We start from the raw sequence: 24027 nt of genomic DNA on the forward strand, positions 1-24027 counted from the left end.
TTGAACACTTGGTTCCATAAGCAGCTTTTGAGTTTCATTCTGAAGGACGGGGGGGGGGGGGGGGTGGGGTGTCAATCTAATGTCATATTTCCATATTAGCTGACATGTGGCAGCAAGATTTTAAACAGCTCAGCTGGGATCCCATCGTCTCCTGCTGCCTTGTTGTTAGCAATGCTTCTTAAGGCCCATTCAACCTCACTCCTCAGGATGTCTGGTTCTAATTCACTCACCACACCATCAAACCTATCCTCAATATGATTATCCTTCCTATACAGGTCTTCTGTTTAGTCTCGCCACCTTCTCTTGATCTTTTCAGCTTCTGTTAGGTCCTTGCCATATTTGTTTTTAATCATGCCCATTTTTGCCTACAATTTACCTCTGATATTTCTTGTCCTTCCTATTCTGTTGTCTTCTTCCACTTCCATGCATTGTTTGTTTAAAAATAGTTCCTTATCTCTTCTGGCTAACCTCTGAAATTGTGCATTTAACTGGGCATATCTCCTCCTATCACTGTTTCCTTTTGCTTTCCTTCTTTCTTGGGCTACTTCCAGTGTCTCAGCAGACAACCATCTTGCCTTCTTGGTTTTCTTTTCTTTCTTTTTTTGAATGTACTTTGTTGCCATCTCCTGAACAATGTTGCGAACTTCTGTCCCTATAGTTCTTCTGGGACTCTATTCACAAACTTCTTCTTGTACAACTAGCCATCCCCTGCCACGGGTTGCTGTGGCCCACATGGGGGTTCTGTGTGGGAGGTTTGGCCCAATTCTATCCTTGGTGGGGTTCAGAATGTTCCGTGATTGTAGGTGAACTATAAATCCCAGCAACTACAACTCCCAAATGTCAAGATTCTATTTTCCCCAAACTCCACCAGTGTCCACATTTGAGCATATTGAGTATTCATGTAGAGTTTGGTCCAGATCCATCATTGTTTGAGTCCACAGTGATCTCTGGATGTAGGTGAACTACAACTCCAAAACCAAAAAAACACTGCCCACCAAACCCTTCCAGTATTTTCTGTTGGTCATGAGAGAACTATGTGTCAAGTTTGGTTCAATTCCATCGATGGTGAGGTTTAGAATGCTCTTTGTTTGTAGGTGAACTATAAATTCCAGAAACTACAACTCCCAAATGACAAAATCTTTTTTTTTTTTTGAGTGAAGGACATTGGGTTGTTGGGTTGTTAGGTGTCTTGTGTCCAAATTTGGTGTCAATTCATCCAGTGGTTTTTGAGTTCTGTTAATCCCACAAACGAACAGAACATTTTTATTTATATAGATTTCGAGTCATATTAAAGAGAATAGGTCTCCTATTCCTAGTGAATATGCCGTGGAGGTGAAGAGTAAAATTAAGAGACTAGATTTAATAACTAGAGTCCCAGAAGAACTATGGATAAAAGTTTACAACATTATTCAGGATTTGGCACAGAAACTATCTCAAACATATCTGTAAATGACCGATAAGTTGTGTACCTGTGTATGCTGAACACATGAAGGTCGTGAGTAAACCAAATATGTTTTTTTAACCAAAGTCTATTTTTAAATATTGTTTATTGTATTCATATGTTTTGTACTTTATTGCGATGTTGTTTATTTTATTGTAACTTGTATCTTATTTTATTGTAATTTGTTGTTTGGGTAACAAACAACATGTAAGCCGCCCTGAGTTCCCGTTAGGGGAGATGTGGTGGGGTATAAATAAAGCTTATTATTATATTATTATTATTTTTTCTGTATTGTCAAAAGCTTTCATGGTTGGAATCACTGGGTTGTTGTAGGTTTTTTCGGGCTATATGGCCATGGTCTAGAGGCATTCTCTCCTGACGTTTCGTCTGCATCTATGGCAAGCATCCTCAGAGGTAGTGAGGTCACATATGCTAGCCAGGCAGGATCTATTGATGCCCTGTGTTTCCTCCACTTTGGAGCTCAGGGCAGCCCTTGGCCTCTTCTACACTTCCCTATATCCCAGGATCTCTTCCCAGATAATCTGTTTATCCCAGATTATCAACAGCAGAGACTCATATAATCCAAAGCAGATAACCCGGGTAGTGACCTCACAATCTCTGAGGATGCTTGCCATAGATGCAGGCAAAACATCAGGAAAGAATGCCTCTAGACCAGTGGTTCTCAACCTGGGGTCCCCAGAAGTTTTTGGCCTACAACTCCCAGAAACTCCAGCCAGTTTACCAGTTGTTAGGATTTCTGGGAGTTGTAGGCCAAAAACTTCTGGGGACCCCAGGTTGAGAACCACTGCTCTAGACCATGGCCATATAGCCCGAAAAAACCTACAACAACCCATTATTTTGTCTCTTTAATGCATAGTTGTTTTAAGGGAGAGTAGACACCGTATATATATTTTGGACACTGAAAAACACTTCTGAAGAGTGGCTATTTTTATGCAGTGGCATCTGTCCTAACAGATCAAAGACAACAGGTTGTTCAGTCTAACAACTGAAGCCAATGGCCTTGCATAATTACATTTGGTTGTATAGCACTTGAGGAGATTCTACTCAAGCAGGTTTGTGGCTCTTCTCCAAAAGGTTACAATCTCGAAAAGATCATGTTTTTTGTAAAACATCTATGGGTCCTCCCTAGTTGGGAGAGCTTCTGTGACTCTATGGGCCCACCAATCTCAAGTCACAGGGCCACGAAGCATTCACAAGGGCCCCTTCTGTACTATCCTTCTGCCCCAGGATGGGATTCCGGGTTATCTGCTTTGGATTATATGAATCTCTGCTGTTGGTAGTCTGGGATAAACAGATTATCTGGGAAGAGATCCTGGTGTGTAGGGAAGTGTGGAAGGGGCCAAGATCTGAGCTCCAAAGTGGAGGAAACGCAGGACATGCAGAGATCCTGCCTGGCCAGCCTATTGTCGCCCTGCCTGGCCCAACTGGTTTCCATGGCTGTAGGTCTTGTGTGAAACAAGGCTGGGTTGTGGGCTCCATTGGGTTGGAGGCAACTGGGAGGGGCTGTGTGGAGGAGGCCAGGGCTGGCACAGAGAGGCCCCTCCCTCCTTCCCTCCTTCCTCCCTCCCTCCGCCCTGGAAAGGAGTCCGGAAGAGAAGAAGCAGAGCCTACAAAGAGAGGAAGGAAGGGCAGGCGGGCTGCTCTCGCTCGTTGCCTTTGCTGCCTTCCAGGCCATGGGGTGAGTCCTCCTCCCACCTTCCCCGCGCTTTGGGGGACCCAGATCTGCCCGAGGAGAGGGGTGAGCCTTGGGGAGAAGGGGAGGGGGAACAAAGGCCCACCGGTGCCCATGGGGCAGGGCTGGAGGGGCACCCCCCACTCTCCCTGGCCAGGAGGGAGGCTCAGCCGAAGGACTACTGGGGGGCCAAAGGGGTTCCCTCCCTAAGCTGTCCAGGAAGGAGGTGAGCCTCTGCAGTTGGCCCTCTCTCCTACCTGGGCCCCCTTCCTTCCTTCCTTCCTTCCTTCCTTCCTTCTCTCTATCCTCCTTCCCTCCCTTCTCTCCTTCCCTTCCTTCCTTCTCTCTATCCTCCTTCCCTCCCTTCCCTCCTTCTTTCCTTCCTTCTCTCCTTCCTTCCTTCCTTGCTTCCATCCTTGCTTCCATTCTTCCTTTCTTCTCTTCTTCTTTCCTTCTCCCCTTCCTTCCTTCTCTTCCTTCCTTGCTTCCATCCTTCTCTCCTTCCTTCCTCCTTCGCTTCTCTCCTTCTCTACTTTGTTCCCTCTCTTTTCTTCCTTCCTGCTCTTTCCTTCTCCTTCCTTCTCTCCCCTCCTCCTTCCTCCCTTCCTTTCTTCCTTCTCTCCATTCCTTTCCCTCCCTTCTCTCCTTCTTCCCTTCCTTCTTTGCTTCCATCCTTCCTTTCTTCTCGCCTTCTTTTCTTCTCCCCTTCCTTCCCTCCTTCTCTTCCTTCCTTGCTTCCATCCTTCTCTCCTTCCTTCTAGCCTTCCTCCCTCTTTCACTTCTCTCCTTCCTTCCTTCTCTTCTTTCTTCCCTTTCATTTCTTCCTTCCTGCTCTTTCCTTCTCCTTCCTCCTCTCCTCTCTTCCTTCCTCCCTCCCTTCCTTCTCTCCATTCCTTTCCCTCCCTTCTCTCCTTCTTTCCTTCCTTCCTTGCTTCCATCCTTGCTGCCTTCTTTCCTTCTCCCCTTCCTTCCTTCCTTCCTTCCTTCTATCCTTCCTTCCTCCTTTGCTTCTCTTCTTTCTTCCCTCTCTCATTTCTTCTTTCCTTCTCCTTCCTTCTCTCCTCTATTCCTTTCTTCCTTCTTTCTCTCCTTTCTTTCTATCCTCCTTCCCTCCCTTCTCTCCTTCTTTCCTTCCTTCCTTCCTTCCTTCCTTATCTCCTTCCTTCCTTCTTTCCTTCCTTCCTTCCTTGTCCTCTTTCTTGCTTCCTTCTCTCCTTCCTTCCTTCTTTGATTCCATCCTTCTTGCTCTTCTCCATTCCCTTCCTCCTTCTCTTTGAGCCTGGCCTCCCTCGCAGGAGGAGGAGTGACAAGACCCCAGTGGAAAGGTTCCAATGAGTCCTGTGCAGTTGGGTCAAACTTGAGGAAGAAAGGCATGTAGAGGCATACAAAATGAAATATCAGTCTCTCTACAGTGGAGCAAAAGTCAAGCTTTGGGACTCTTCGGGGCTTGGAGATGGGGATTTGAAGTTGGAGGAAACCCTTTGGGACTCAGACTTCAAAACAGAAAAAAAACTCAACATTTTGTATCAATATATGTTTTAAAACTATTAATCTCATAACGATATGGTGTAAACACAATGTTTTTAATGAGCAGGGGATGAGGGGCATGTTGGGTTCTGTTAGTCTTGGCTTTTGTATATTCTTTAGGTTTACAGTCTATCCTATGTCTATGTATAAATCTGTGAGAGGAAGTCACAGGGAGGAGGGAGCAGGCTTGTTTCCTGTTGCCCAGGAGACTAGGACGCAGTGGAACAATGGCTTCAAACAGCAGGAAAGGAGATGCCACCTGAACATGAGGAAGAACTTCCTGACTGGGAACGAGAACTGTTCAGCAGTGGAACTCTTTGCCCAGGAATGTGGTGGAATCATAGAATCATAGAATCAAAGAGTTGGAAGACACCTCATGGGCCATCCAGTCCAACCCCATTCTTCCAAGAAGCAGGAATATTGCATTCAAATCACCCCTGACAGATGGCCATCCGGCCTCTGTTTTTCAAAGCTTCCAAAGAAGGAGCCTCCACCACACTCCGGGGCAGAGAGTTCCACTGCTGAATGGCTTTCACAGTCAGGAAGTTCTTCCTCGTGTTCAGATGGAATCTCCTCTCTTGTAGTTTGAAGCCATTGTTCCGCGCCCTAGTCTCCAAGGAAGCAGAAAACAAGCTTGCTCCCTCCTCCCTGTGGCTTCCTCTCACATATTTATACATGGCTATCATATCCCCTCTCAGCCTTCTCTTCTTCAGGCTAAACATGCCCAGCTCCTTAATCCGCTCCTCATAGGGCTTGTTCTCCAGACCCTTGATCATTTTAGTCGTCCTCCTTTGGACACATTCCAGCTTGTCAATATCTCTCTTGAATTGTGGTGCCCAGAATAGGACACAATATCCATAGTGTGGTCTAACCAAGGCAGAATAGAGCATAGGTAGCCTGACTTGCTTCCCTAGATCTACACACTAGGCTCCTCTTGATGCAGGCCAAAATCCCATTGGCTTTTTTTGCTGCCGCATCACATTGTTGGCTCATGTTTAACTTGTTGTCCACGAAGACTCCAAGATCTTTTTCACACGTACTGCTCTCGAATAACATGGTGGAGGCCCCTTCTTTGCAGGCTTTGAAGCAGAGCCTGGATGGCCATCTGTTGGGAGTGCTTTGAATGCAATTTTCCTGCTTCTTGGCAGAACAGGGTTGGACTGGATGGCTCATGAGGTCTCCTCCAACTCTGTGATTCTAGAGTTGGGAGTGACCAATTGGAAGAGGCCATCCAGTACTAACCCCCTGCCATGGAGGAAAAGCACACTCAAATCACCCCTGACAGATGGCCATCCAGCCTCTGTTTAAAAGTTTCCAAAGCAGGGGCCTCCACCACACTCCCAAGGCAGATAATTCCACTACTGAACAGTTCTTACTGTGAGGAAGTTCTTCCTAATGTTTAGTTGGAATCTCCTTCCCTGTAATTTGAGCCCACGGCTCCGAGTCCCGGTCTCCCGGGCAGCAGAAAACAAGCCTGTTCCCTCTTCCTTATGACACCCGTTCAAATATTTAAGCATGGCTATCGAGTCTCCTCCTAACCTTCTCTTCTGCAGGCTAAACATAGCCAGCTCTTTAGGCCACTCCTCATATCTCCTGCACAAGGCATTGAAACAGGGGTGAGAATCAAGCCGTTCACTGAATACATTGTATGAATCTCTTCTGAGCGTCCATTGAAACACATAACAGTTACTTTTATAAGGTCTCATTTCAGCTCCTTTGCTACATGAAGACTTCTGCTTTTGCTGAGCATAGCACCCAATACAGATTCTGCAAGTAGAATTCATTGTGAGATATATATATATAGATATTTATTTATTTATTATTTATTTAGCAGTTTTGTATACCGGTCTTCTCACCTCTGTCGAGGGACTTAGGCCGGTTTCCAACAGTAATATCACAAACAGTCATTAAAAAACATCATATTACATATTAAGCTAAAACATTAAAATAGTAATGCAGTCAAATAATTACAATGGTCAGTCGTCACAATAAAATTGTTGTTCGTCATTCGTCATCATCCATCCATATCACAGAATATTGACTCACTCGTCGAATGCCAATTTCCAGAGCCAAGTTTTCACCTGTTTTCTGAACATCAAGATAGAAGAGGCAGATCTGATCTCCAGTGGGAGAGAGTTCCAGAGCCGAGGGGCCACCACCGAGAAGGCCCTGTCCCTCGTCCCCACCAGACGCGATTGCGAGGGTGGTGGGACTGAGAGCAGGGCCCCTCCAGACGATCTTAACAATCTAGATGGTTCGTAGGGGAGGATACGTTCGGACAGGTAAATTGGGCTGGAGTCATTTAGGGCTTTATAGGTTAAGACCAGCACTTTGAATTGTGCTCGGAAGCTAATTGGCAGCCACTGGAGCTGGTGCAACAGAGGAGTAGTATGCTCCCTGTACCCCGCTCGTGTTAGTATTCTGGCTGCCGCTCGTTGGACTAATTGGAGCTTCCGGGCAGTCTTCAGAGGCAACCCCACGTAGAGAGCGTTGCAGTAATCTAAACGGGATGTAACCAAAGTGTGGACCACCATGGCCAAGTTAGACTTCCCAAGGTACGAGCACAGCTGGCGCACAAGTTTTAATTGTGCAAAAGCTCCCCTGACCACCGCTGAAACCTGGGGCTCCAGGCTCAGCGATGAGTCCAGGATATATTTGATTCTATATGTGGTAAACTTCCAGGAGAACATCTGTGACTCTCCTTTTCCCCACTTTATATTCTCCCTAATACACTGTTACTCAACCTGGGGGTTGGGACCCCTGTGGGGGTCGCGAGGGGGTGTCAGTGGAGTCACCAAAGACCATCAGAAAATGCTGTATATTTTTTTGGTTATGGGGATTCTGTATGGGAAGTTTGGCCCAATTCTATCATTACTGGGGTTCAGAATGCTCTTGGATTGTAGGTGAACTATAAATCCCAGCAACTACAACTCCAAAATGTCAAAATCTAATTTCTCCAAATTCCACCAGTGTTCACATTTGGGCATATTGCGTATCCATGCCAAATTTGGTCCAGATCCATTATTATTTGAGTCCACAGTGCTCTCTGGATGTAGGTGAACTACAACTCCAAACTCAAGGTCAATGCCCACCAAATCCTTTCAGTGTTTTCTGTTGGTCATGGGAGGCCTGTGTGCCAAGTTTAGTTCAATTCCGTCGTTGGTGGAGTTCAGAATGCTCTTTGATTGTCGGAGAACTATAAATCCCAGCAACTACAACTCCCAAGTGACAAAAGCAACTCCCCCTTCCAAACCCACCAGTATTCCAATTCGGGTGTTTGTGCCAAATTTGGTCCAGTGAATGAAAATACATCCTGCATATCCTATATTTACATTACAATTCATAACAGTAGCAAAATTACAGTTATGAAGTAGCAACAAAAATAATGTTATGGTTGGGGGTCACCACAACATGAAGAACTGTATTAAGGGGTTGCAGCATTAGGAAGGTTGAGGACCACTGATCTAGTAGGTCAGGCTGAGAAGTAAACTAACCAGAGATGACCAGGTGGGCTTCCTAACTGCACAGAGACCAGACTCTTGATCTCACGAATCCAAGCCCAGCTCTCCTAAACATTAAACCAGATTGGATTTCAGTATGCACACAGATGTCTAATAACAGATATGTTGGGCGAGTGGGCTTATTAACAAAAGATCCTCCTCATAAATGCTCAGCAGAGCAACTCAGCAGGAGCAGGACCCAGTACCAGCAGTCCAAAGTGATAAAAGAACATAAACACACAGACCTGTGTTATCTCTTCCATAGGAGGCTTTTCTTTAAAGCAAAACAATATGATTGCACTACTTACAAAACTAGGTTTCCATAACACAAAGTTCTTTACGCTTCCTTCTTTGCTTCCACATTGGGCTTCTTTCTAATGCAGATAAACAGCTTCGCTCTCACGGAGCCTCTTCTTACACCGATGTTACACAGGAACTCCACACAGTAGGTTTTTACACACAGCAGCCTTCACACTTGAGTGTCCTCTCACACTGAGACATTCTCATACTGAGAATACTAACACTCATACTAACACTGAGGCCCTCTCACACTGAAGAATCTCTCATACTGAGGCCTACTAACACACTGAGAGCTCTCTCATACTGAGGGTTCTCTCACACTGAGGCCTACCTCACACTGAGGGCTCTCTCTTACCGAGGCCAACTAAACCCTGAGGCGCTTCTCCCACAGAGACTTCTCACAGAGGCTACTAAACTACAGACACACACCTGCTTATATTGAACTACAGCTTTTCTGAGTCATTGCATCCATCTAACCATTTCAGTGCTTGACTCACATTTCTGTAATTTAAAATACCTAGTTATTTTTTAACATTTCTGACAAGTTAGATGCCATTTAAGCGAGATCTGATACCTCCCCTGAATAATTCTTAACTATTAGTTTGTTCGTTGACCGTACTCTAAATCAGTCATATCTTGGTGTTTCCTACAAGAAGTATCTACGGAAGCCACTCAAAAATGGATTATAAAATCGCTTCTTCTCTGGAGAGTGTTACGTGTATTACAGATCTTGTTAACTAACCTGGACTTAATTTCTCCATTACCTTCTGTAGCCTTTGATTCATGACATAATACGACGGGAAGAGGTTCTTCATCCGGAATGGAAACTAGTTTGGAGTCTAGAGTGAAGATGGAGGAGCCAAACCCACTCAGCTCTGATGGAGAAAAAGAGCCCAATGCAGCATGGGATAGGAAAAGGGTTCTTTCCTGCAAGAGAACTGCAGTGCATGTCCTGGATGAAAGAGCGTTGAACTCGGATGTCCAGTGCCAACGTTTCCGCTGCTTCCGCTTCCAGGAGGCCGAGGGCCCTCGCGAAGTTTGCAACCAGCTTCATGCTCTTTGCAGCCAGTGGCTGAAACCAGAGCAACACACCAAGGCGGAGATGCTGGACCTGGTGATTCTGGAGCAGTTCCTGGATGTCCTCCCCCCGGAGATGGAGAGCTGGGTCAGGGAATGTGGGGCGGAGACCACTTCCCAGGCGGTGGCCCTGGCTGAAGGCTTCCTCCTGACTCAGGCAGAGGTGAAGAAGATGAGGCAGGAAAAGCAGCAGGAAAGTCATCTCCTCCAGGCCCAGGAGGTCCCACCTGAAGTCGGTCAGAGATTCCCTTCCAGGTGGGTCAAGCTGGAAGGGGACAGAAGAGCCGCTCCACTGGGTAAGAGTCCTTCTTTCACTTGGTCCATCACACTCAAGGATTCCCCAAATATATGGTCTTCTGTTATGTCCACCAAAATATTTGCCTTCAATAGCCATTTTGCTAAAATGTCTTAAGCATAGTTTTGAGAATGTAAACATCTCAGATGGTCTTGTATGAAACTGGCTGCACCTCATGAATGCTTCTGCCACAGATTTTATTTATCGTATCAAGAGCGAACCGAGGATACAGTTGTAATGTATTTTAAAAGCACAAAGTTAAAAAAACTTGGCATTCTACTAAATGTCCTTTGGCCTGTGGCTGGCCACTTGGAGTACCTGTGGTGTTGCTGTAGGAAGGTCCATTGTGCATGTGGCAGGGCTCAGACAACATTGTAGTAGGTGGTCTGTGGTCTGCTCTTCTCCACACTCGCATGTTGTGGATTCAATTTTTTAAGGTTGGCTCTGCATCTCGTGGTGCCTGTTCAGCACCTTCCAAGTCGCCCAGTCTTCTGTGTGCCCAGGGGGGAGTCTCTCATTTGGTATCAGCCACTGATTGAGGTTCTGGGTTTTTGCCTGCCACTTTTGACCTCTCGCTTGCTGAGGTGTTAATGCAAGTATCTCTGTAGATCTTAGAAATCTATTCTTTGATTTAAAGCATTGGTGTGCTGGTTGATATCCAAACAGGAGTTGGGCTGGAGATGTCTCTGCCTTGGTCCTTTCACTATTGGCTGCCACTTCCCGGCGGATGTCAGGTGGTGCAGTACCGGCTAAACAGTGTAATGTCTCCAGTGGTGTAAGATGCAGACATCCTGTGATAATGCGGCATGTCTCATTAAGAGCCACATCCACTGTTTTAGCGTGGTGAGATGTATTCCACACTGGGCATGCAGAGTAGCAAAGCACAAGGGCAGATGCCTTCGCTGTTTCTGGTTGTGATCCCCAGGTTGTGCCAGCTAAACAATATAATTTCTTCAGTGGTGTAAGAGACAGGCATTCTGTGATAATGCGGCATGTCTCATTAAGAGCCACATCCACTGTTTTAGCATGGTGAGATGTGTTCCACACTGGGCATGCGTACTCAGCAGCAGAGTAGCACAGCGCAAGGGCAGATATCTTCACTGTGTCTAGTTGTGATCCCCAGGTTGTGCCAGTCAGCCTTCATATGATGCTGTTTCTAGCACCCACCTTTTGCTTGATAGGCAGTGCTTCTTGTAAGTCAGCACCCGGTCCAAGGCAACTCCCAGGTATTTGGGTGTGCTGCAATACTCCAGTGGGATTCCTTCCCACGTCATCCTCAGAGCCCGAGATTATAAAACCTTCTTTTGGTTCCTTCTGTTCCTCCCCTTGAGAATCTCCCAGAGTTCCTTTTTGTGTTGTTTAAATTGTCAACCACTTTGAAACTTAAAAACAGCATTTCTCTTCTTTTCTTTGGCATTTCACAGGAGACGAATTCAGGAAGCTGGAAAGATATAATAGCTCATCTCGTTATGAATCAGGAGAAATGGCCTCAGTGGAACAGGATCAGGTAAAAGGATGGAAGTAGAAATGAACTGGAGATAATTGTGGGATTGTTTGCAACACCTCATGTGGCCTGAAAGTTTGGTTTGGTTTGTTTGTTTTCTGTTTCTGACCAAGTTTTCTTTTAAGAAATCTCAAGAACGTTGTATTGTCAAAGACTTTCATGGTTGGTTGTTGTGAGTTTTCCAGACTGTATGGCCATGTTCCAGATGCATTCTCTCCTGACGTTTTGTCCACATCTATGGCAGGCATGCTCAGAGGTTGTGAGGTCTGTTGGAAACTAGGAAAATGGGGTTAAATACCTCTGGAATGTCCAGGGTGGGAGAAAGAACTCTTGTCTGTTGGAGGTAGGTGTGAATGTTGCAATTGGCCTTGCAGTTTCAAGGCCAGGCTTCTTACTGCCTGGGGGAATCCTTTGTTGGGTGGTGATTAGCTGGCTCTGATTGTTTCTTGTCTGGAATTCCCCTATTTTTTAGTGTTGCTCTTTCTTTACTGTCCTGATTTTACAGATTTTTAATGCTGGTAGCCAGATTTTGTTCATTCTCATGATTTTCTCCTTTCTGTTAAATTGCCCACATGGTTGGGGATTTCAATGTGTGTAGCCTGACCTGTTGGTTGTGAGAGCGGTCCAGCTTTTCTGTGTTCTCAAATAATATGTTGTGTTCAGGTTGGTTCATCCGGTGCAATGCTATGGTTGAATCTCTGACTGAGTTAATCTGCAGTGCCTTTCATGCGCCTTGATTCGTGTTTGGGTGCTGCGTTTGGTAGTCCCTATGTAGACCTCTTGTCCACAGCTGCATGGTCCATACCTCACAACCTCTGAAGATGCCTGCCATAGATGTGAGTGAAATGTCAGGAGAGAATGCTTCTGGAACATGGCCATACAACCTGGAAAAGTCATAGCAACCCAGTAATTCTGGCCCTGAAAGCTTTTGACAACACATTTTTCATCCTGTTTGTCATGTATTTCTGTTCCATCTGGTTTGTCCTTTCATTTCCCTGGGCAATACTTGTGGCAATGAGGAAAAGGAAAAGGAATATAGATCAACAGGGAAAGTGAGGTGACACATGAGGCCAGATCCTCTTTCATCCTCTTCCATTTCCTTTTTACGACCATGGTGAGTTGACCCCCAGATCCCACCCATGGACAGCAACAGCATTGCCCCATCTTCCTCATCTGAGATAACCATGTTTGTTTGTTTTTTGCAATTTTTCACAGAAAAGCTTCACCCATAATCCCTGCAAAAGTGGAAAGATGACTGTAGAGAGACTGTGCTGAGCTAATAATATAATGTATATACATATAATATTGATAATATTATAATGTTATACAACACAATACTACTACTAATAATATGATATTATAATTATATATTTTATATCACATATAATATTACTAATAATATTACAATATAATGGTATAGCACAATATAATAATATATAATACTAATATCATAGAATCAAAGAATCAAAGAGTTGGAAGAGACCTCATGTTGGAAGAGACCTCATGGGCCATCCAGTCCAACCCCCTGCCAAGAAGCAGGAATATTGCATTCAAATCACCCCTGACAGATGGCCATCCAGTCTCTGTTTACATATATACATTATATTATTTACATATATACATTATATTATTAGCTCAGCACAGTCTCTCTGCAGTCATATCTCCACTTTTGCAGGGATTATGGGTGAAGCTTTTCTGTGAAAAATTGCAAAAAACAAACAAACATGGTTATCTCAGATGAGGAAGATGGGGCAATGCTGTTGCTGTCCATGGGTGGGATCTGGGGGTCAACTCACCATGGTCGTAAAAAGGAAATGGAAGAGGATGAAAGAGGATCTGGCCTCATGTGTCACCTCACTTTCCCTGTTGATCCGTGTTCCTTTTCCTCATTGCCATAAGTATTGCCCAGGGAAATGAAAGCTTCCCAAGAAGGAGCCCCCACCACACTCTGGGGCAGAGAGTTCCACTGCTGAACGGCTCTCACAGTCAGGAAGTTCTTCCTCATGTTCAGATGGAATCTCCTCTCTTGTAGTTTGAAGCCATTGTTCCATTGCGTCCTAATCTCCAAGGAAGCAGAAAACAAGTTTGCTCCCTCCTCCCTGTGGCTTCCTCTCAAATATTTATATATGGCTACCATATCTCCTCTCAGCCTTCTCTTCTTCAGGCTAAACATGCCCAACTCCTTAAGCCGCTCCTCATAGGGCTTGTTCTCCAGACCCTTGATCATTTAATTGATGTAATTGATAATATTGTGCTAAGCTAATAATATAATATATTGTATTTACACATTACTTGTAAGCAGCTCTGAGTCCCCTTTGTGCTGAGAAAGGCGGCATATAAATGTCGTAAATAAATAAACAAATAACATGGTTCTTTCCACATTTTTGTGCAGATTCTGCTTAAGAAAGCTGTGGACGCTCCTACAGAGAGCACAAGTGCCCTCTTTGTATCATGTGTTCCAGCTTGCATGGAATCAGCTTTGGTATACATTGGATTCTGCTTAGCAGTGGAAGAAGCATTTTCAATCTGTGTGTATAAAATCTCTTCTTTCAGGTGACGTTTGAGGATGTGGCTGTACATTTCAGCGAGGAGGAGTGGGCCCTGCTGGGTCTGGATCAACGGAGCCTCCACTGGGAGGTCATGGAAGAAAATTATAAGATGGTGGCTTCTCTGGGTAAGAATCCCTTAGACTCTTCGGTCAGGGGAAATCATTTTTGGAATTTATTTCACCTTGTGTATAATTGTATCTTGTGATATCCTTTAGGGTTAAGAATCAAAGAATGTTGACAAGGAAGGTTGAGATTTTGACAAGCTGGAAAGTGTCCAGAGGAGGGCAACTAAAACAATCAAGGGTCTGTAGAATAAGCCCTATGAGGAGCGACCCAAAGAGCAGAGCATGTTTAACTTGCAGAAGAGAAGGCTGAGAGGAGACATGATGAGGGCCATGGATCAAGATGTGAGAGGAAGTCATAGGAAAGAGGGAGAAAGGTTGTTTTGTGCTGCCCTGGAAACTAGGATGCAACTAGGATGCAACAGGGCAATGGAGCTGTGTACAGGGAGCATACCACCCTTCTGCTACGTCAGCTCCACTAGCTGCCAATCTGCTACCAAGCACAATTCAAGGTCCTGGCCTTGGCCTATAAAGCCTTAAATAGTTCCGGACCAGCTTCCTTGTCCAACTATATCTCCCTCTACGACCTTCCTTGGAGACTAAGATCATCAGGAGAGGCCCTTCTCTTGATCCCACTCCCTCGCAAGTGCTGCTGGTTTTATAATTGATATATTAGCTGTTGTTTTAAATGTAAATTGTTATTATAATTGTCTTTGTTTGGACATAGAATCATAGAATGAAAGAGTTGGAAGAGACCTCATGGGCCATCCAGTCCAACCCCATTCTGCCAAGAAGCAGGAATATTGCATTCAAAGCACCCCTGACAGATGGCCACCCAGCCTCTGTTTAAAAGCTTCCAAAGAAGGAGCCTCCATCACACTCCGGGGCAGAGAGTTCCACTACTGAACGGCTCTCACAGTCAGGAAGTTCTTCCTCATGTTCAGATGGAATCTCCTCTCTTGTAGTTTGAAGCCATTGTTCCATTGCGTTCTAGTCTCCAGGGAAGCAGAAAACAAGCTTGCTCCCTCCTCTCTGTGGCTTCCTCTCACATATTTATACATGGCTATCATATCCCCTCTCAGCCTTCTCTTCTTCAGGCTAAACATGCCCAGCTCCTTAAGCCGCTCCTCATAGGGCTTGTTCTCCAGACCCTTGATCATTTTAGTCGCCCTCCTCTGGACACATTCCAGCTTGTCAATATCTCTCTTGAATTGTGGTGCCCAGAATTGGACACAATATTCCAGGTGTGGTCTAACCAAAGCAGAATAGAGCATGGGGAGCATGACTTCCCTTGATCTAGACACTATGCTCCTATTGATGCAGGCCAAAATCCCATTGGCTTTTTTTGCCGCAATCTTGTGGTTGCTGATTGTGAGGCCACCCTGAATCCCTCTCCAGGAGTGTGAAGGACAGGATACAAATGTATGAAGTAAAGAAATAATAAATACCTCACACTGTGGCTTCTCTCACAGGCTTAGACCTTTCTCCCACTGAGGTTTACCTCAGACTGTCAGCTACTAAGCTGCAGGCATACCTGCTTATATATAACTCCAGCTTTTGCTGAGTCATTGCATCCATTTAACCCTTTCAGTGCTTGACCCAAATTTTTGTAATTAAAAATGCCTAGCTAATTTTTAATATTTCTGACAAGTTATATTTCTGGATTGCATGTCGCATCATTCCCCACTTTGAACTGTACTATAATGGGAGCTATCTCCCAACAACGTCCAGAAGACCACAAGTTCCTCAAGCCTTAGATTAGACTGGTCTCTCTCCTCCATAACAAGATTCCCACTGCTCCTTTTTTCCTCATTCTCTTACAATATTTGCACTCATTTATTGATTTCCCCCTTCCATTTTCTCATGCATTCTTACTCTTCTTTTAAGGTGGTGATGGGCAGGGGAGTGAAAATGGAGAAGCGCCATATAAAGTGTGGATTAAAACAGAGAAATGTGAAGAAGAGGAAGAGGAGAACCTAAGAATGGAAGCAGAAGAAGACGGAATGAACCAGTGTTTTGTTGATATCTGGGAAATTCAAGAAAAATCAGATGAAACCAGGGAGATCTGGAACTACCTTGCCTATGAGAAAGGCTTCCTCCATGAGGGATCGCACATTAAAGATGACATCACAAACCACATAGAGGAAGGGCAACCTAATTGCTACCAGTCAGGAGAAAGCTTTGGGTGTAGCATATATCTTACGAACCATGAGGAATTCCATATGGTCGAGAAGCCATATAAATGCCTGGAGTGCGGGAAAGGCTTCTATCACAGTGCAAATCTTAGTAGACACAAAAAAACGCACATGGTTGAGAAACCCTATAAATGCCTGGAGTGTGGAAAGGGCTTTGCTGAAAAGAGGAATCTCATAGGGCATGAAATGAATCACAGGGGAGAGAAACCCTATAAGTGCCTGCAATGTGGGAAGGGCTTTAGCTACAAATCAGTCCTCAAGAGCCACCAGAACAGTCATATGGAAGAGAAATCATACACATGCCAGGAGTGTGGGAAGAGCTTCAGTTGGAGATCGACCCTCACGCGGCACCAAAAAACGCACTTGGGAGCGAAGCCATATGCATGCCTGGAGTGTGGGAAATGCTTTGCCGAAAAGAGAACTCTCCTTGGGCACGAAATGAACCACAGAGGAGAGAAACCCTATCAATGTTCGAAATGCGGGAAGTGCTTCAGCTTCAAGTCAGTCCTCAAAACTCACCAGAATAGTCACACGGAAGAGAAATCGTACACGTGCCTGGAGTGTGGGAAGAGCTTCAATCAGAGAGCAACTCTCAAGAGGCACCAAAACAGCCACTTTGGAGAAAAGCCGCACAAATGCCTGGAGTGTGGAAAGTGCTTTCACCAAAGAGGAGACCTCAGTCGGCACGAAAAGACCCACATCGGAGAGAAGCCGTTTAAATGCCTGGAGTGTGGGAAAGGCTTTGCTGAAAAGAGGAGCCTCCTTGGGCACGAAATGATCCACAGGGGAGAGAAACCCTATAAATGCCTGGAGTGTGGGAAGAGCTATAGTTACAAATCAGTCCTCAAAACTCACCAGGAGAGCCATAGAGCAGAGAAGGCGTACATCTGCCAAGAGTGTGGAAAGAGCTTTAGTAAGAGGTCGGCCCTCGCTAGACACCAGAATATTCACGCCATGAAGAAAACACAGACAGATGAAAAGCCACCATGGCTTTTGTGTAATTTCCCTCCAGCTGATGCAAGCAGTCTTGGATCATCTTTTGACACAAGTTGAGTACTGGTCTTGTGATACTATTTGTGCTTTTCTGACTGATATGATGTTTTCTTTTCTGCGGTAAGTTCTTTTGTTTGGTGCTTGTTTTGGAAACTTTGTTATGATTCGTTCAGTTTCTTCTCAGCTTTTGCAGATTTGGACAAATCAAGGTTTTATGTGGCCTCAGGGTGTAATGGTTTGAGCATTGGACTGCCACTCTGGAGACGAGGGCTCGAAGTCTCATGTGGGAATGGAAACTCACTGGATGACCTTGATCAAGTCGCCTTCTCTCAGCCTCAGTGGAAGGCAGAAGCAAAGCCCCTTGGACACATCCTGTCAAGAAGTTCCTGTGCTAGCGTTGCCTTAGAGTAGTATCTCTCAACCTTCAAAATGCCGCAACCCCTTAATACAGGTCCTCATGTTGTGGTTGTTGCACAGCAAGTGGATCTTAGCCACGTCCCAAGCACAAGACATACAGGCAAGAGTAGAAATGAATAGAAAATCTTTATTCTTAGTAGCAGCGATGAAACACAAACTTGTGCATACAAAAACAAACAGTGCAGGAAACTTGCATAGTCTTTGTAAGTAACACAAAATAAGGCATCTTCATCTTAAGTCAAATGAGAAAGCAAAACATAAACCTTGAGAAAAAGCTCTCCAGAACTGTATTCTAAAAACCCATACAGTTATACCCTATCAGGTGTGGTCCAAGATTGCTGGTTGACCTACATTACCAGCTGCACATGATAATTACCATCATAAGATTTTTCTTCAACACACACACACACACACACGGTCCTGCTACAACTTACTTTAACAGTGATGACTCCCAACCATGACATTATTGTCGAAGGCTTTCATGGCTGGAATCACTGAGTTGTTGTGTGTCCAAGATTGCTGGTTGACCTACATTACCAGCTGCACATAATAATTACCATCATAAGGTTTTTCTTCAACACACACACCCACACACACACACACTTGGTCCTGCTGCAACTTACTGTAACAGTGGTGACCCCCAACCATGACATTATTGTCGAAGGCTTTCATGGCTGGAATCACTGAGTTGTTGTGCGTTTTCTGGGCTGTCTGGCCATGTTTCAGGAGCATTCTCTCCTGACGTTTTGCCCACATTTATGGCAGGCACCCTCAGAGGTTAAGGGGTCTGTTGGAAACTAGGCAAGTGGTGTTTATATATCTGTGGAATAATGTCCAGGGTGGGAGAAAGAATTCTTGTCTGTTTGAGGAAAGTGTGAATGTTGCAGTTGGCCATCTTGATTAGCATTGAATGGCTTTGCTGCTTCAAAGCTTGGCTGCTTCCATCCTGGGGGGAATTCTTTGTTGGGAGGTAAACACACAACCCATAAAATTATTTCCATTGCTACTTCATAACTGTAATTCTGCTACTGTTATGAATTGTCATGTAAATATCTGAGATGCAGGATGTATTTTCATTCACTTGACCAAATTTGGCACAAATACCTGGTACACCCAAATTTGAATACTGTTTGGGTTGGAGAGGGGGATTGATTTTGTCGTTTGGGAGTTGTAGTTGCTGGGATTTCTAGTTAACCTACAATCAGAGGGCATTCTGAACTCCACCAACAATGGAATTGAACCAAACTTAGCACACAAAACTCCCACAACTAACAAAAAATATTGGAAGGGTTTGGTGGGCATTGACCTTGAGTTTTGGAGTTGTCGTTCACCTACATCCAGAGAGTACTGTGGACCCAAACAATGGCAGGAATAATCAATATGCCCAAATGTGAACATGGATGGAGTTTGGGGGAAACAGACCTTGACATTTGGGAGTTGTAGTTGCTGGGATTTATAGTTCACATGCAATCAAAGAGCATTCTGAACCCCACTGATGACAGAATTGGGCCAAACTTCCCACACAGAACCCCCATGACCAATGGAAAATACTGTGTTTTCTAGTGGTCTTTGGCATTCCTTCTGACACCCCCTCATGAACCCCGCCCTGGGGTCCCAACCCCCAGGTGGAGAAACGCTGCCTTTAGAATCACTGTAATTTGGCATTGACTTGGAAGGCATGGAATAACATGTTAGTGGAGATGTAATACAGGCTCGATCAGATTAATATATATCCTCTGTCGTTCAGTAAATGAAAGCGGCCCTAGGACAGTCCATAGAATCATAGAATCAAAGAGTTGGAAGAGACCTCATGGGCCATCCAGTCCAACCCCCCGCCAAGAAGCAGGAAAACTGCATTCAAAGCACATCCAACAGATGGCCATCCAGCCTTTGTTTAATAGCTTCCAAAGAAGGAGCCTCCACCACACTCAGGGGCAGAGAGTTCCACTGCTGAACGGCTCTCACAGTCAGGAAGTTCTTCCTCATGTTCAGGTGGAATCTCCTCTCTTGTAGTTTGAAGCCATTGTTTCATGTCCTAGTCTCCAGGGAAGCAGAAAACAAGCTTGCGCCGTCCTCTCTGTAGCTTCCTCTCACATATTTATACATGGCTATCATATCTCCTCTCGGCCTTCTCTTCTTCAGGCTAAACATGCCCAGCTCCTTAAGCCGCTCCTCATAGGGCTTGTTCTCCAGACCCTTGATCATTTTAGTTGCCCTCTTCTGGACACATTCCAGTTTGTCAATATCTCTCTTGAATTGTGGTGCCCAGAATTGGACACAGTATTCCAGGTGTGGTCTAACCAAGGCAGAATAGAGCATGGGGAGCATGACTTCCCTAGATCTAGACACCACACTCCTATTGATGCAGGCCAAAATCCCATTGGCTTTTTTTGCCGCTGCATCACATTGTTGGCTTATGTTTAACTTGTCCAAAGCAGAAATAAGTTGTCCTGGAGGCCACAGAGCTGTTCGTCTTCTGTTCCTGATCCAGCAGCTGTGGGGTAGAGTCTTTATGTCAGAACCAATTTGGCATCGTTGGACCATCGACCTTACCACTTTTTGTCATGGTTGCTGTTGCCAGACAGCCACAAAGCTCTGGGAGAACTCCTAGAAGTGGATGTACAATCCCTTCCCTGTGTGGTCACAGGGGCACCTTTTGTGATGTCAACAAAGGTTGTGTTGTCCAGAATCTCCTTTGAGTTCTGTGGCCACAGAAATGGGTGTGACATAAGTCCAATCAGTCACTTTTTCTCTGTACGGAAAAGTGAAGGGAAATGTGGTTGGTAGCATTGTCTCACTCTGGTTCTAGACTGGAAGTTCCTGGACATCATGTGGATTTCCAGAAGTGAGTTCTGGTCTGCTTTGAGGTTTAGGTTCAGTATAGATCACTTTAGTTTGCACATAAATCGTTGTCTTAAATCAGTATTTCTCAACCTGGGGGTCAGGACCCCTGGAGGGGTCGCCAGGGGGTGTCAAAGGACCATCACCAAAGACCATCAGAAAACACAGTATTTTCTATTGGTCATGGGGATTCTGTATGGGAAGTTTGGCCCAATTCTATCATTGGGGGGCTTCAGAGTGCTCTTGGATTGTAGGTGAACTATAAATCCCAGCAGCTACAACTCCCACATGTCAAGGTCTATTTTCCCCAAAGTCCACTAGTGTTCACATTTGGGCATATTGAGTATTGTTGCCTAGTTTCATCCAGATCCATCATTGTTTGAATTTACAGTGCTCTCTGGATGTAGGTGAACTACAACTCCAAAACTCAAGGTCAGTTCTCATCAAACACTTCCAGTATTTTCTGTTGGTCATTGAAGTTCTGTGCGCTAAGTTTGATTCAATTCCATCGTTGGTGGAGTTCAGAGCGCTCTTTAATTGTAGGTGAACTATAAATCCCAGCAACTACAACTCCCACATGTCAAGGTCTATTTTCCCCAAAGTCCACCAGTGTTCAAATTTGGGCATATTGAGTATTGGTGCCAAATTTGGTCCAGATCCATCATTGTTTGAGTTTACAGTGCTCTCTGGAAGCCACCTTGGCAGCCACCTCTCTACCAAAGTCAACATCGACACCGAAATACAACACTGCCTGAGCTCTGCAAGCGCAGCATTTTTCCGAATGAAGCAGAGAGTGTTTGAGGACCGAGACATCCGTAGGGAGACCAAGGTGCTTGTTTATAAAGCTATTGTCCTCCCAACCGTGCTGTATGCCTGCGAAATTTGGACTGTCTACAGACATCACATGCAACTCCTGGAACGATTCCATCAGCATTGCCTCTGGAAAATCCTGCAAATCTCTTGGGAGGACAGGTGGACAAACGTCAGCGTGCTGGAAGAAGCAAAGACCACCAGCATTGAAGCGATGTTCCTCCACCATCAACTCTGCTGGACCGGCCACATTGTCCGGATGCCCGACCACCGTCTCCTAAAGCAGTTGCTCTACTCAAAAACAAAAAACGGAATGTTGTGGACAGGAAAAGAGATTTAAAGATGGGCTCAAGTCCAACCTTAAAAACTCTGGCATAGACACTGAGAAGTGAGAATCCCTGGCCCTTGAGCGCTCCAGTTGGAGGTCAGCTGTGACCAGCAGTGCTGCAGAATTTGAAGAGGCACGAATGGAGGGTGAAAGAGAAACGTGCCAAGAGGAAGGCGCGTCAAGCCAACCCCGACCGTGACCGCCTTCCACCTGGAAACCAATGCCCTCACTGCGGAAGAAGATGCAGAGCAAGAATAGGGCTCCACAGCCACCTACAGACTCACAAGAATTCTGCTCCTGGAAGACTATCCGACTTGGCCAACGAGAGATCGCCTAAGTAAGTAAGTAAGCTCTCTGGATGTAGGTGAACTACAACTCCAAAACTCAAGGAAAATTCTCAAACTCCTCCAGTGTTCACATGTCAGCATATTGAGTATTTGTGCCAAATTTGGTCCAGATCCTCAATGTTTGAGTCCACAGTGCTCTCTGGATGTAGGCGAACTACAACTCCAAAAATTCAAGGTCAATGTCCACCAGATCCTCCCAGTATTTTCTGTTGGTCATTGAAGTTCTGTGTGCCAAGTTTGGTTCAATTCCATCATTGGTGGAGTTCAGAGCGCTCTTTGATTGTAGGTGAACTATAAATCCCAGCAACTACAACTCCCAAATGACAAAATCAATCCCCACTAACCCCACCAATATTCAAACTTGGGTGTATCGAGTATTTGTGCCAAATTTGGTCCAGTGAATGAAAATACATCTTGCATATCAGATATTTAGATTATGATTCATAACAGTGGCAAAATTACAGTTATGAAGTAGCAACGAAAATAATGTTATGGTTGGGGGGTCAACACAACAAGAGGAACTGTTTTGAGGGCTCGCAGCATTAGGAAGGTTGAGAAACCCTGTCTTAAGTGGAAAAGAAGAAAGGTGAAAGTATGAGAAATGGGTAAGTTCAAGAAGACACCAAAGAGTCTCCCCAAGGTAGAAACCGTCCTAGTGGAATGGGAAGACCTTTGATGTGATGAGGACATATCTCGGCCCACCCCAAAGCATCCAGACAGCAAGACCTAGCTTCAGCACATTTCTCCAGATCTCCTGCTGTGTTATGGCAACTCCATGAATTCCTCCCACCATTGCTCATTATGGACTTAGTAGAAATGGATTGCTGGGGATGTTGTGATTGGGGGTTTGGGCTGGCTATATAGTTTCTAATGCATTATTAATATTTTATGCTTAATTGTTTAACGATACAGAGGTTTGAATTGTATTTTAATTTTTATACTCCTATTTTAATGCGTTTGGTTTGCATTGTGCCCTATTTATTGCCAGCCCCCTTGAGGCCCTATACCAATGGAATTAAATATATCTATATATAAATAAAAATATAATGTTCTTTTGTGGGATTATCCTAACTCAAAAACCATTGGACGCATTGACACCAGGTTTGGACACAAGACACCGATCAAGCCAACGAGTGACCATCACTCATAAAAACACTGAAAAACACAGCGGAAAAGAATTAAAAAGCCAAGAAATAAATAATACATTAGAACGCATGCACAAAAACACATACACATACATACAGACACAAAACACATATACACAGACTGGGCCACAGAACGTGTAGCAGGGGATGTCTAGTATAAAATATAAATAAAATCATAAAATACTAGAGTTGGAAGTGACCTCATGGGCCATCCAGTCCAACCCCATTCTGCCAAGAAGCAAGAAAATTGCATTCAGAGCAAGTTCCAAAAGGGAGGCTCCTCCCACCGCACCGCCCCCGAAGGGTGAGTCCTCCTTTGCCTCCAGAGTCTTTGGGGTTTTGGGGGTCACTCAGCCAAGAAGGCAGGAAGGGAAGGGAATGCTGCCTCTGGGAGGAGGAGGGAAGAGGGAGAGGAAAGCAAGGCCCATTGGGGAGCATACTGGGACTGCAACTCCCAGTATGCCTGGCCAGGAGGGAGCAGGAGCCAAAGCACACGTGGAGGGTGATAAGCTCTATGGTGGGCCTCTTCCTTCCTCTCTTCCTTCCTTCCCCTTCTTGAGCCTTCAGTCCTTGCCTCTTCCTCCAATGGAGAGAGAAAACATCCAGGTGCTGCAGGAATACATTGCAGAAAGAAAGGGATGTCGAGAGAAGGAAGGCATCCTTACAATGTCACTCTCCAAACTGAAGCAAAGGCCAGGTTTGAATCCTAGAGTTGGGAGAGACCTCGTGGGCCATCCAGTCCAACCCCATTCTGCCAAGAAGCAGGAAAATCACATTCAAAGCACCCCCGACAGATGGCCATCCAGCCTCTGTTTAAAAGCTTCTAAAGAAGGAGCCTCCACCACTCTCCAGGGCAGAGAGTTCCATTGATGTTGTTGTTCATTCGTTCAGTCGTTTCCAACTCTTCGTGACTACATGGACCAGTCCATGCCAGAGTTCCCTGTCAGTCGTCAATCCAGTCACTTCAAGGATGCCATCCATCCATCTTGCCATTGGTTGGCCC

At 45.1% G+C, this 24027-nt stretch overlaps 1 protein-coding gene across 1 annotated transcript; it reads left to right on the plus strand.

Annotated features, from left to right (window-relative positions):
• Window positions 1–3035: 3035 nt before the first annotated feature.
• LOC132765300 (zinc finger protein 436-like) lies at window positions 3036–22931 on the plus strand. The gene is made up of 5 exons (XM_060759578.2): window positions 3036–3140; window positions 9235–9834; window positions 11258–11340; window positions 13891–14011; window positions 15836–22931. Exons 2-5 carry the CDS (start codon window positions 9282–9284, stop codon window positions 17194–17196), a joined length of 2118 nt encoding a protein of 705 aa, XP_060615561.2. The 5' UTR covers window positions 3036–3140; window positions 9235–9281; the 3' UTR covers window positions 17197–22931.
• Window positions 22932–24027: the final 1096 nt, after the last annotated feature.

Source organism: Anolis sagrei, chromosome 2, assembly GCF_037176765.1.
Source record: "Anolis sagrei isolate rAnoSag1 chromosome 2, rAnoSag1.mat, whole genome shotgun sequence".
Taxonomy (NCBI): domain Eukaryota; kingdom Metazoa; phylum Chordata; class Lepidosauria; order Squamata; family Dactyloidae; genus Anolis; species Anolis sagrei.